Source organism: Euphorbia lathyris, chromosome 8 (assembly GCF_963576675.1).
Source record: "Euphorbia lathyris chromosome 8, ddEupLath1.1, whole genome shotgun sequence".
NCBI classification, from domain to species: Eukaryota; Viridiplantae; Streptophyta; class Magnoliopsida; order Malpighiales; family Euphorbiaceae; genus Euphorbia; species Euphorbia lathyris.
Genome location: NC_088917.1, coordinates 25627239 through 25642122, shown reverse-complemented (window position 1 = coordinate 25642122; position 14884 = coordinate 25627239). Strand labels below are relative to the sequence as shown.

The 14884-nt window shown below is 34.2% G+C and overlaps 1 protein-coding gene across 1 annotated transcript; it reads right to left on the bottom strand.

Moving 5' to 3' along the window:
- Nucleotides 1-9175, bottom strand: LOC136202878 (uncharacterized). Its single transcript, XM_065993836.1, has 16 exons — nucleotides 8944-9175; nucleotides 8786-8835; nucleotides 8625-8685; nucleotides 7954-8049; nucleotides 7711-7860; nucleotides 7453-7584; nucleotides 5902-6029; nucleotides 4999-5041; nucleotides 4451-4534; nucleotides 4096-4137; nucleotides 3826-3896; nucleotides 1906-1959; nucleotides 1702-1807; nucleotides 1558-1626; nucleotides 1124-1267; nucleotides 1-490 (listed from the first exon to the last, which is right to left on the bottom strand). Exons 1-16 carry the CDS (start codon nucleotides 9088-9090, stop codon nucleotides 362-364), a joined length of 1506 nt encoding a protein of 501 aa, XP_065849908.1. The 5' UTR covers nucleotides 9091-9175; the 3' UTR covers nucleotides 1-361.
- Nucleotides 9176-14884: the final 5709 nt, after the last annotated feature.

Below are 14884 nucleotides of genomic sequence, written 5' to 3'. Positions count from 1 at the left end.
TTGCACATGTAAAGGAGGGTTTCGCATTAAAATGCGGGTTTGAATCAATTACAGCTGTTGAAAAATTATTTTGTCCATTAATCACGGTTTTCGCTACCCCCTATGCACAGTCAGCAGAAATTTACTTGAATCTTGGTCCATACAACAATCAAATTTTACTCAGACCATTTAATATGATTTTATTTTATTAAATTTAATGTAGCAAAGCGCAAAACGCCTTGCTACTTCAAACTAATTGCAGTTGTCATTCTCTATAATGAAGAGTCCACAGTAGGGACATTATAGAACCTGAGAAAACTCCTCCAGCCTCCATAATCGTTATCGACTAAGGTCCATTACTGAGCTGCCAGTTGAGGCCTCATTAGTCCATTACTGAGCTGCCAGTTGAGGCCTCATTAAGTGGCCACGGTGCTCCTGCCATCACTGCTTCAATCTCCCGGACTTCTCGGGGACACTTTGTCATGTTTTTGCAACCATGGGCAGTGACATGCTACATATATATTGACAAGAAAAAAGAAGAATATCATATGCAGCTCAAGAAAATAAAAAATTATCTTAAGAAAAATAACAACGTGCATGTTATGTAAACGTGGCCAACTATTATCTTTCTGGCAAGTCTCTTGAAGAAAATGTCCGCATTCGAGACAATCAAGACAATCAGAAGAACAGATGGTTCCTTGAAATAGGAGACACAAAAGTGGTTTCACTTTCAATATGATTGGTTGATACAAGTACAACCAGCAGTTCAGCTTGAACTTCAGCCGCAAACTTTTTCGCCTCACAATGTAAAAGCATATATTACTTCCATAAATTTATGGATATTACTGACCTTTTAGGAAACTTTTTTATAGGATGCCTAAGAGTAAACCTAAGATATTGTAACATGAAATCCCATAAATCCAACTAGAAATGAACTGGGGCAAAGAAATTCAGTTTCAACCAGTTAAGGAGAGTAAGTTGCGCTAAAGGATAAGAATTAAGTGCTGTCAAACTTGCTGAAAGAGTAGTGTAATGCAATGACATGAATGTATGACGTTATGAATTTATGATCACTTCTCAATCCATACAATACACAAGTCAGCAAAAGCAAAAAGTCATCTATGTTGGGCTTTAGGAAATTTACCACGTCACTTTCAATTCGAACCCCACCAAAACCTTTAAATCTGCCAATAGCTTCAGCATTGAAAAAGTTTGAAGTATTTGAACTCTTCATGGCTGGAGCCAACACAGCATCTATGAAGTAGCAACCAGGCTCCACTGTAATCACCTACAAGTCAGACGACTCAAGCTCAGAAGTCAGAATCATCTTAAATGTGAGATATTAAAAAGTAGATGAATGACAGCTAAAAAGAAATGATGTGATTGGCTTCAACAACAAAAGGAAATCTCAAACAAATAAATAAGAGCAGACTTGAATGGATAGTTGTGTTAGTTTACACTCTAAGATTTGTTCTAATGCATTCTACAGAACTCGTTTAACAAATTTTTTTTTAAATCATGAATAAAATATCAACATTGTAGATACAGCTTCATTTGATTTGGAAGGCCATTACTAACCATTCCCTCCTGAAGTTCTCGAGCAGTTCGCAATGATCTCAATCCTGGTTTCTCTGATTTCTTTGGTCCCTGAAAATCATGCCAGCAAGCCTCATTAAATGCTTTGAATCGAACCAGAGCTACAATTTTTTTGGCTATAGATACCTTTAAGTAACCACCAGGATCATGAGTATCGAGACCCAAGAAATGCCCTAGGCCATGAGGCATGAAAACAGCACCCAATCGCTCAGTCATCATATCTTCTACATTGCTAGAACCAAGGAAAAGACCAATGTAATTATTTCGCTTTTTCCTTCTGATGATGATACTTAATTGCAAATGAAAAAGAATGTCATTATTTAAAATTACCCAATAAGAAGGCACCCTTTCTTCAAGGACTCAAGAATTATTTTCTCAGCCAATCTGAACATAACAAGGAAATCAGAAACATAACAGCAGCAAAGTAATGCAAATATTCATACATCACGGAGAGGGATCATTAGCAACTGAATATTCTAACTGAAATCCTCTTTTCATATTTTATTGTTCTCAAGATGCTAAAAAGGAAACCTCATTAATTCATTAGATAGTAGAATGGCAAAATCCTCATTAACATGCCACTCGAGAACAGGAAAACAGAATACAACATGATTTCTACCCAAATATGAGTAACTGCCCAGTGCAAATTATGTATTTCTTTTAACATTTTAAAAAAATTCAATAAAAATGACATATTTTTCTAGATATTCGACAGGAGACAAACCAACTAAGTAGCGCCAGCTGAGACAATTATTCTGATTATCGGTCTTATCTCCAACAGTAGTAAGGCAGTTTATTTTAGTGTTAGTGTCTTGGTGTAGGGAGGCAGAATATTTGAGCCGAAGTAAGACAGAATATTTGGAGTGTAAGTTTAGCGGCCATAGGAGTAGGGAGGCAGGGACAATCACCCTAGATGGGAGAGTTGTTCAGGCCTCAGATTGCTTCCGGTATTTAGGATCTATTATCCAAACGGATGGAGAAGTAGATGGAGATGTTGCTCATAGGATTAAAGCTGGTTGGTTGAATACGGGTTTCCTTTGTGACCCCGGCATGAAGGGGAAATTCTACCGGACGGCAATTAGACCAGCATTGTTATACGGTACAGAGTGTTGGGCAGTGAAACACTGCCACATCCATAAGATGTCGGTGGCGGAGATGCGTATGTTGAGATGGATGTGTGGTCATACAAGAAAGGATTGGGTGAGTAATGAAATAATTAGGACAAAAGTAGGGGTCACATCTATTGAGAATAAAATGAGAGAAAACTGACTAAGGTGGTTTGGTCATGTGAGACGTAGAGCGCTTGATGCGCCGGTTAGGAGAACCGAAGAGTGGCAAAGGGATGTAGTGGTGAGGGATAGGGGAAGACCTAAGCAAACTTGGAGGAGGGTGATCGAGAGTGATATGAGTTTATGATGGTTCATGTTAGCCGACCCCGAATCATTTCGGGACTAAGGCTTTGTTGTTGTTGTTGTTGTTGTTGTCTTGGTGTTAATTCTGTTGTCAGTGTGCTTGTGTTGTTTTTCTGTAGACAGCCTATAAAAGGCAGTTATGTTCACAGTTATTTCTGCTTATCCAGAGAAGTTACTCCTGGAATGCAGTAACTGCCTGTATCTACTACTATTTAGCCTGAAATAAATGAAAGAAAAATCACGCAAGTATTTTCCAGCAACTAAGTTCAAGAGATCAAAGGGTTCTATCTGAGGATCCTTTGCATTATAGTCATCATAGGTTCTAAAGGTAGAAACAAGCAAACCAGAAAATCATACCCTTCCAACAACTAGATCCTTGGACCATACACTCGCCTTCCTTACATCATCATTTGATAATGATAATTTCACTTTCTAGTTCCTCATAGAATAAGCGGTTTCCATATTCTTTCTTTATTTTCAAAATATGGATTGTTATTTCACAATGCATAAAGTCAAGCAAAAAAAATCACAGTCATAATCTAACTAATCTCACTCAAATATAGCTGCAAACCCTTTGGCCAAATAATCCTTCTACTTTCTTGGGTAGAAAGTAGACCAAATATTCATCTGAATGTTAGGGCCATATCTTAAAGTCACAAAATAGGCCATCAACAGCAACCAACCACCAATTATTCTATAAGACATCTTACAAAATGAAAAGCATAATACATCTGTGTGCATAAGAACATAAAATGAATAAAAACTTGTGTGCAATAGAATACTAGAAAGTATTTAATATCCATATGCATAGAATGAATATCTCTAGTTTCATCCTTACTTGTGCATATCTAACCAGCTTACTCCAGGTTTCATCGCAGATATGACAGCATTGTGAGCATCAAGAACAGCCTGAAAATGTTCCAATCAGAAACAGAAATTTTCTAGAAAAAGAGTTGTTGAGAAATATTAACCTAATTACATGTAGATATCAAGCAAAACAAAGATTTGAATCCATTTGAACAATGGAATTTTTTTCCTTTTCCTTTTCCTTTAAAAAGGGAAGGACAGAATTGAGTGGAGGGCATTGACCTTAATTGAACAAACTTACATTGTAAACAAGGGACTGATCACTTGTGAACTTTCCATTCACCTGCAAATATTAAAGCTGCAGGTTGAGAAGCAGTTCCTTAAATAGAACTTCCAACTTCCTAGCACCATTACCACTCTCCCTCAACTACATGCAAAAATAAAAAAAAAAGCCTATTTTTGAGCATCAAAAGCAATAGGTGAGCTCATATCAAAATGATGTCAGCATTGACTTCTTCTCACATAGAACTAAGTAAAATCAGATATGGCAGACAAAGTTGGTCTAATTCAAAAAGTAACACTACGGCAAAAGACAATGCACATTATTGAACTGGAAAACAAGAAGAAAAGCTGCACAGAGAAATATGTACACTTACAGGGAATGAACAAGTTATGTCAGAACCATAAAAATGATATTCAGCACCCATATCAAACAACGCTATATCTCCATCTTTCAGAGTCTGCACAACAGGGCATTATCAAGATTTGCAGGATTATCAAATGCTCTTGCAATTTCACAATCAGAAAACAGGGATTTGTTATAAACATTTTTCAGGAAGACTGAACTTCTAAAGAGATTAAAACTTATAACTTACTTCGTTATATGTTGAAAAATATAAGTTGAGGGGAAAATAGAATGAATTTTGTACATTCACAAGTGTCCAGCAATTCTAAGAGTTTTTAATTCAACCTGATCCAAGGCCCACAAAATCCTAAAACTTTACCACATCACAGAATTCGAGTTCATAAGACCTCTAAAGTTCAGTTTATCAAGATAAGTTTGTGATTTTAGGATAGTTACATTAAGAGCATGGACGTTGCAAAAAAAAAAAAAAAAAAATAACATTCATTTGCTAGTATAACAAGGAAAACATAAAATGTAGAGGTGTGTGTGAACCATGGTTGCAGTAAAAACATGCCATACCCTGTCATTTGGAGCTGCTGCATGGCCATAATGGAGAACAGCACTGGATTATGAGACATTGAGACAGTTAGCTATTGCTAAACCAACAGAGATTAACTTACACATCATGCAAATATTTCCTAAAATAATTACATACACTGTCAAATCAATATAGAGATTTTCAAATACATAAAGAAAGCAAAATAAATAAATTAGATATACTAAGTAGCTCAGACATTGTTCACAACACCTGCCTGTTAATAACAGGAAATAGTAATTTGGCCAGTATCTTTGAAGTGCATCCAGAAAACTAGCATTATCTAGTATACACAAACAAGAAACTTCTCTGGAAGTTAAATTCTTTAGCTTTTCAGAAAGAATGCCCCAAGTGAGCACAATATAATGATTGCCTGGGTCATCAGCCTATTAATGGTGAATAAAATGCTAACAAGCCACCTCTGTGATGAAGGAAACATAAACTCTACGTACAATATTAAACAACGGTTATTATGTTTAAAGTAAAGAAGAAAAATTGCATGATATTAGGAAATTAAAAACCCAGTCAGTTGAGGCCCAGTAAACCGCCAACAAGCTTTCCGAGGAGTAAAAGAACCACTGACAATAAACAATTGCAAGCTTTAAAACAAGCCAAATACAAGAAAGAAATCAATGAGTACAGATTTTAAGCCACAATACAATGTCAATCCCTCGCAGCCCTTCATATAATACATAGACCATGCAATCCACACCTAAATTTTGTCCATAAAATTGCTTAAAAACCTTTTTTGTTGGCCTTTATTTTGTTGTAAGAGAACTAATCTCTTCTTTAAATCATTGAATGATGGAAGCAGGTTTCTACAAAGTAGTCCTTCTTGCTCTGAATAAGCTAGAAAGAAATACTTGAAAGCTATTCTGGAAAGTCACCTATTTTCACCAGTGGCGCAGATACATGTATATGAGCAATGCCTACAGCCGCCATACATGTAGGTGTGGTGAAGAAATATGCTTTCCAACTGATATTCTTTCATGCCAGGTCGAGCATTCCTCATAACCTGATCAATTTTCTCAACATTTAGTATAAAACTAAAAGAAACACTACCATTTATTACTGTTATAGACCATGGAAACAGAGAGAAATCCATGGGATACCATGTAGACTAAGATACTAGATTGATATAATTTAAATTGTTACAAATACACACATATATATACAGAAGGAGAGGAGACCCATACCTAGCAGGCCCATACCTACAAGACCATACCTACAAGACCCATACTATGCTTACGTTATTACAATTGCAAAAATAAACCATCATCAAGAATGTTAAATTATGCTCTTAATAACTTAGGTCTACCTGAAGCTACATGAATTTGAAACAAAATATGTTCCAAGACATTATATTAAACCGCCCTAATAACAAGAATAGGCAACTCGTCCAACCAAAAATCTTCAGCAATTTGCCATTTATCTACATAAAAATATGCCAAGAAAAAAGATAATGATTTCTCTTGAGAAAATTACAATATCTATATTATTGTATTGTCATTTCAAATAATATATATACATTAGTTAATTAAATAAAATTCCAACCAAATTCTATACTATTAATTTAGACCATGTAAAAGACAAATTCCACTTCCAATTTATGTTTAACAGGTATTAATTTCTATATTACTACATAATCACTTAAAATAGTAAATATTTTAGTTAATTATATATCAAAATTCCAAAACTACATACAATAAATTAACTAATACATCATTTGCCCCTTGAACTTGTCCAAAAAGCTTGATTGGCCCCTGAAATTTCAAAGTGTTTCGATAGCTCCCTCAACTTGCATAAAATGTAATCAATTCATCAAGCAGTTGCAAAAAAGTAAGTTACATATAGAAGGTGTGTTGCACGCATCTTGAAAAAGTAAAACAAGCAAGGTCGGGGTATTCTGTTCTAATATCAGAGAAGATAAGTTTGTTGAGCAAGCAAGAACTGTCATTTTTAATATGTTTTAATCCATTATGTGAATTATGTAATAACATTTTAAGGTGCGTGCAACACATCTTTCGCATACAGCTTACTTTTTTGCAACTGAGTGATTAATTGATTACATTTTATGTAAGTTGAGGGGGCTACTAGACATTTTATGCAAGTTAAGGGGCCATTGAGACACTTTGAAATTTCAGGGAGCCAATCAAGCTTTGTGGACAAGTTCAGGGAGAAAATGATGTATTATCCCTAATTAACTCATGTAATAGGTACGTAATACAACTCGTTTGTGTATGTGTCTATCCCATAGTTGATTATACCGCTAAATTACTAATCTAATTTTTGTAGTCTGAATGGACATTCTTTTGAGATCTTCCGAAAAGAGAAAATGGAATTGAACATTATGGAAAAGATAACAAAAAAAAAAAAAAAAAACTTAATAAATATAATAGGATGCTGCTGACAAATGCAGTTAATGAGATGTTGTCTACCTCGACATGAGCTTCGGAGCTTATGTCATTAGCAAACTGAATAACACTAAGCTCCAATTCTGACTTCACGACACGGCATTCAGTCAAAATAGGATGTAATGTATTCAAATCTGTCTCAAACTTTTCTATCCCCTGCAAGAGGTTTATACAAAAATAAATGAATACATAATCACTGAAAAAGAAAATACAGTAGCCTGATAGGGCTGAGCAAAGACGCAAAACAAGTGGTATTAGAAGGACAAAATAATGAGCAAGAACCTCAAATTCTGCTGGTTTTGAGAAGTTGTTGCTGTCAGTGTTAAGGCCATGCAAGAGAAATAACAGAGGTTTCTCAACTTCCTTGCTGAGTTCATGCAAGACTTTGACAATTTCATCTCTATAATATACCATGTTAACCATGTACCTTTCCTGCAAAAGAAAAATATATGTATGTATGTTTTGATAAAATAAATATTTCCAAATGCTGAAACATAAAACCAAGAAAAATTTACAGCAGAAAACCTGAAAATAAGAAGATGGCTTTATTTCCCCCAACCAAACAGCATAATCAGCTGGTAACCTAGGAGCAAATAGAATAGATTTCCCTGTTGCAATATCCTTCAAGGAATATTATAAAACATAAATTAAAAGAACATCAAAAATTTAAATGCAGGGAATAAGAATGATAGAGCTATAAGCAAATGATAACCCACAGAAACTATACAAGAGGACACATTTTCTTTATCTAAAACATATGGCTTTAAATCACAGTTTAAAGCTCAAGTAGATTACTCATGCTAAGCATAATGGAGATTATCCATAACAAGTGTATAGCTAACTCAAATCTCTACAGTTTCCTGGATTGGAACAAAAAGAAAAAAAAAACGACAATGCGCAGAACACAGTAACTCGTTATGCATCAAATCAAGATCCTGGCTCTTCTGTTTGACGCAAAAAAACTAAATCACTCTCATGAAATGATGCAGAAATTCAAAAAATGAAAGAATGGCATGGTATTAATTTAAGTATACCAGTCTAAGGAACGGCATAATCACTACTTGAATCATTTGAAAAAGAAAAAAAGCTCAATAATCAAGTAAACTATTCCGGTGTTTTTCAACGGTTGTTTTAGATATTTTCTTCTGCGCTAGCACTAGCAAGTTGGAGAGAGAATTAAAGAGCTAATAGCTTACAATTGCGCCATAGAAATCGGGCTCCGCTACTCCAAACAGATAAGCGAAATAACTCTCTTGCCTAGAGAAAACATTAAAACAAGTAACGAACATCAATTAGATACTCTAGAAGCTACAAACAACACTTTCAAACAAAATGCAAAAGCATCATTATCAATTACCTGAAAAGTTCTAAGTGATCAGTACAATACCGAGTTTGTTCCTCGCCTCCCTACGAAGTTTATATAAAGAAACCAAAAAATGATCATCAATAAGCGCGAGATATAGCTAAATTAACATGCAGGACAGCAGGAACGGATGTATTATATTATATATGCACCTGAAGAAGAACAAAGCCGCAGTGAGGACGAGAGGTCTCAGTGAGGTGTTGACGAAGGGATTTAAGGAGCTTTTCACGGTTGACGACGTGAAGCTCCATCGGAACTCGAGGAGGCGAGAGAGACGATGAAGACGGTGACGGAGCCATTCATATCGCGTCTATCTGACGATTCGGCCAGTCTCCGACGATGACTGATTTCTGGAGCGCTATTGTGGTTTCGCGTTCACCGAGATCTCGTCAAGACGTATGGGCTGTATTAATATAAATGGGCCTTCTTCTATTTCAACCTTCAAGCCCATAAGCATTCATGTGATAAAATTAGAAAAAAAATGTAAATATTTTATGGAATATTTTTTTAACTTTTTTAATTTAATTCTAGGTTAAATTAAATTTCTATTTATATGATAACAAATTGAATCATAATTAATGATAATTTGTTTTTTCGAAAAGAATTAATGATAATATGACCATTCATGGTATTTCTAGATTCCCAATATGGTAGCTTTGTATTCTGTTTGCTTTTGTTGCTGCTTTTTTTTTTTTTTGTTCATCTTGTACCAAGAAAAAAATAAAAATCATGGCATAAATATTAGAAAGCCATAAAACATTATTGTATTTTGGGTGTGTTAAAAAAAAAATTTAAATATCACATACGGCTAATGTTGATTAATTGGTAACAAGTCGAATTTATAAAAAGAAATTTCAGTTAGATTCACATTAGAGAAATAAAAAATAAATAAGGAAAATGGTAACACCCGTAAAGCTTCGAATAAGGATCATCTCACGTGTGTTTCAAATATAAATGAAAAATGACACGTTATACACATTTGCGCCAGGGTTGCAACCGGCTGACGTTACCGGTGGAATCATCTTGGATTGCTAACGTGCAATACATAATGTTTTTTTTAACCTAGCTTAGGCGATAAATAACGGTGTCATTTTTAGTATAGGTTGTTTTTTTTTCTATCCCGACTAAAAATGACGCAATTTTCACATAAAGTAGATAGAAAATAAAAAGTTAGCCATTTTATTCTTCTAACTTGCACTAAAACAAGATAAATTATGGGGTAAGATAGGAAAGAATTAGGGCTTTTTACGTACCAAATCATAATCTAGTTATAAAATTACAATCATATCATATTATTAAAATTAATTCTCACTGTACCATAATTTTTTTATAAATCACAAATAAAATATATTTTTATATTTTAAATAAATAATTCTAGCCTCCAATTTTTAAATTTTAAACCCTCAAAAATATATTCTAGACCCCTAATTTATAAACCCTAGTCGTTAAAACATATTAAAAACAATAATTCACTTAATTTGATATAATTTAAATTATTACTTAACATAATTATAGATAAATTTTTAAAATTGAATTTCTATATAAATTTCCCACCAAATTATCTCTCTCAATACAGTCGGATACATGATAGCACCCCATTACCGATTATCTCTCCTCAATGACTGACATGAATTATTATTATTATTTATTATTTATTATTACTTTACGTATTTCTATTGTGTTAAAAAATATATAAAATAATTAGAGCATGAGTTTGGTCTGGTAAATGGGAGGAAAAGGATATTTATAGATAGTTGGAGATATGACCCCATATTAAAAACAACAATTCACTTAGTTTGATATAATTTAAGTTATTACTTGATGTAATTATAGATGAAAAATTTAAATTGAATTTCTATATAAATTTTCCATCGAATTATCTCTCTCAATAGTGATTCCAGACGCTCGGAGATATGACAACACCCCATTACCCATTATCTCCTCCCAATGAACGACATTAATTATTATTATTATTACTTTATGTATTTCTATTGTGTTAAAAAAATATATAATATAATTAGAGCATGAGTTTGGTCCGGTAAATGGGAGGAAAATGATATTCATAGACATTCGGAGATATGACCCCATATTAAAAATAATAATTCACTTAGTTTCAAATAATTCAAATTATTACTTGACATAATTATAGATAATTTTTAAAATTGAATTTCTGTATAAATTTCCCACCGAATTATCTCTCTCAATAGTGATTCCAGACGTTCGGAGGTATGACGACACCTCATTACCCATTATCTCCCTCCAATGACCGACATGAATTATTATTATTATTATTATTACTTTATGTATTTCTATTGTGTTAAAAAATATATAAAAATAGTTATAGCATGAGTTTGGTCTGGTAAATGGGAGGAAAATGTTATTTATAGATAGTCGGAGATATGACCCCATATTAAAAAAAAAAAAATTCACTTAGTTTGATATAATTTAAATTATTACTTGACATAATTATAGATAAATTTTTGAAATTGAATTTCTGTATAAATTTTCCACCGAATTAGCCATCTCAATAGTGATTCCAGACAGTCGGAGATATGACGGTACCCCATTACCCATTATCTCCCACCAATGACCAACATGAATTATTATTATTATTATTATTATTATTATTATTATTATTATTATTATTTATTACTTTATGTATTTCTATTGTGTTAAAAATATATATAAAATAATTAGAGCATGGGTTTGGTCCGGTAAATGGGAGGAAAATGACATTTCTAGACAGTCGGAGGTATGACCCTATATCAAAAACAATAATTCACTTAGTTTGACATAATTCAAATTATTACTTGACATAATTTAAAATAAATTATCTCTCAATAGTGATTCCAAACGGTCGAACATATGACATCACTCATTATCTGCCCCAAATGATCAACATGAATTAGTATTATTATTATTATGTTAAAAAAATAGATAAAATAATTTGAGTATGAGTTTTGTCCGATAAATGGGAGAAAAAGGACATTTATTGGAATTTGAAAGGAGCAATTTTAATTTTTGTTTTTATCTTATTGCTTTAACAAAATCACATTGTTGTGTTCTCTCTCTATCAGGAGTGATTCAAGACGGTCGGAGATATGACGGTACCCCATTACCCATTATCTCCCTCCAATAGCCAACATAAATTATTATTATTACTTTATGTATTTCTATTGTGTTAATACAGTTGCGTTCACATGGACCCTAATGACCACGTAAATTTAGCCATTCACCGTTAGATCTAGGCGGATTAAAATCTTAAGGTAGAGATTCAAAACATCCTAAGGTTTATATTTAATCCGCCTAGATCTAACGGTGAATGACTAAATTTACGTGGTCATCAAGGTCCATGTGAACGCAACTGTGTGTTAATATATATATATATATATATATATATATATATATATATATATATATATATATATATATATATATATATATATAATTAGAGTATGGGTTTGGTCGGTAAATGGGAGGAAAATGACATTTACAGACAGTCGGAGATATGAGCCCATATTAAAAATAATAATTCACTTAGTTTAATATAATTCAAATTATTACTTGACGTAATTATAGATAAATTTTTAAAATTGAATTTTTATATAAATTTCCCACTGAATTATCTCTCAATAGTGATTCCAGACGGTCGAAGATATAACAACATCCATTATCTCCCCCAATAACCGACATGAATTAGTATTAGTATTATTATTTATTATTATGTTGAAAAATAGATAAAATAATTCGAGTATGGGTATTATCCGATAAATGGGAGGAAAATAACATTTATTGGAATTTGAAGGGATCAATTTTAATTTTTATTTTTATTTTTATCTTATGGCTTTAACAAAATGACATTGTTGTGTTATCTCTCTCAATAGTGATTCTAGATGGTCGGAGATTAGACGGTACCCCATTATCCATTATCTCCCCCCAATGGCCGACATGAATTATTATTATTACTTTATGTATTTCTATTGTGTTAAAAAATATATATATAATAATTTTAGCATGAGTTTGGTCCGGTAAATGGGAGGAAAATGATATTTACATACAGTCGGAGATATGAACCCGTATTAAAAACAATAATTCACTTAGTTTAATATAATTCAAATTATTACTTGACGTAATTATAGATAAATTTTTAAAATTGAATTTTTATATAAATTTCCCACCGAATTATCTCTCAATAGTGATTCCAGACGGTCGAAGATATAACAACACCCATTATCTCCCCCAATAACCGACATGAATTAGTATTAGTATTATTATTATTTATTATTATGTTGAAAAATAGATAAAATAATTCGAGTATGGGTATTATCCGATAAATGGGAGGAAAATAATATTTATTGGAATTTGAAGGGATCAATTTTAATTTTTGTTTTTATCTTATGGCTTTAACAAAATGACATTGTTGTGTTATCTCTCTCAATAGTGATTCCAGATGGTCGGAGATTAGACGGTACCCCATTATCCATTATCTCCCCTCAATGGCCGACATGAATTATTATTATTACTTTATGTATTTCTATTGTGTTAAAAAATATATATAAAATAATTATAGCATGAGTTTGGTCCGGTAAATGGGGAAAAATGATATTTACATACAGTCGGAGATATGAACCCGTATTAAAAACAATAATTCACTTAGTTTAATATAATTCAAATTATTATTTGACATAATTTAAAATAAATTATTAAAATTGAATTTTTGTATAAAATTGCCACCTAATTATCCTCAATAATAATTCCACACGGTCGAAGATATAACAACACCCATTATCTCCCCCAATGATCGACAAGAATTAGTATTATTATTTAATCAGGGAATGCGGAACAGTGATCTGGATCCTCGTCGGGAAGGTCTGGCTTCTTCGGGGGTCGTCTCTGCACAGGGAACGGTCCCTGCGGAAGCTCCGACGGTCAAGACAGTTAGTAGTTCGAGAGGATATTCTAATCAAATGAGAGTGAGGTAGAAAATAGTTACCCGATCCCCTTTCCTTCCTTCATTGGTATATTTATAGTGAATTGCCTTGGGCCTGTGGGCCTTCTGTTACCCTGGCCCTTTCGCTAGTCGGGGTCCGTTGGGCCTCTTGGGCCTAAGTGATATTTCGAATCAGGTAGTCCCCCCCCCCCCCCGGCTAGACTAGCCGAGTATTGCATGCGAGGAGATGAGAATTTTAGCGGATCATGCTCTTCTCAACAAGTGGTTGATAGCTGTACGAAAGGTGTCCGATTTCCCCATAGAGACCCTTCAGATCGCTGCATGCGCTTTTGGGTTTTAGCGCGCAATTGAATGCCCCTTCATTAAATGCTCCTACACGCGCCGTAAAAAGACATTGAATGTCGTGCATTGCCGGTGCCTCCATTTTTGTTTGATATAAAATGCGGGGGGAGGCTCCATTTCTGCCTTATTTCGTCAAATTTTTCTTCTCCTTGTGCGATTTAACCATCTCCTTTTCCCTGTGGAGCCGTTGTTTTCTATCGATCTTTCCTTCGGTGTTCTGTCGTTTGCTCGCGCTTGCTGGTCACCGGGCATATTGATTTATGGCGTTCTGGTGAAGATTCTCTACGACACTTGTCGCAACCTTTGCGAGGTCAGTCATACCTCTTATTTCTCCTGTCTTTAGTTCTTTTGTTTAGTTTTTTTCTGGGGAGGGGGAGTATGTCAGAGGGTTCTTCACGGGGAGCCCTAAGAAGACTGCCGCCAGTGACACCGGGTGATTTTACGCTTCGCGAACGCGGACCGTAAAACGAAAAAGGGGCGAATACTGGAGAGGAGAGTGTTGCTGCTGCAAGAAAGAAAAAGAAAATCGTAGAGCGTGCACCGCCTAGTTTCGAGCGGCCGGTAGGAGGAGTTGCTGCCGGCATTCTTGAGGTAGCGGTTGTAGTACTAGAGGGTTTGATTACCGAAGAGCGTCCCCTGGCCGTGATTTACGAGGAAATGCGCCAGAGGGTATGGACACGTTCCGCGGGGGTCACTAGTGTTGATGGTAGGCGGTTTGAGGGAGCAGAGCGGCCAAAAAGACCGGAATCTTTTTCGGTGGACGATGCGCACAATATCATTGTTTCCGCGGATTTAGCTGC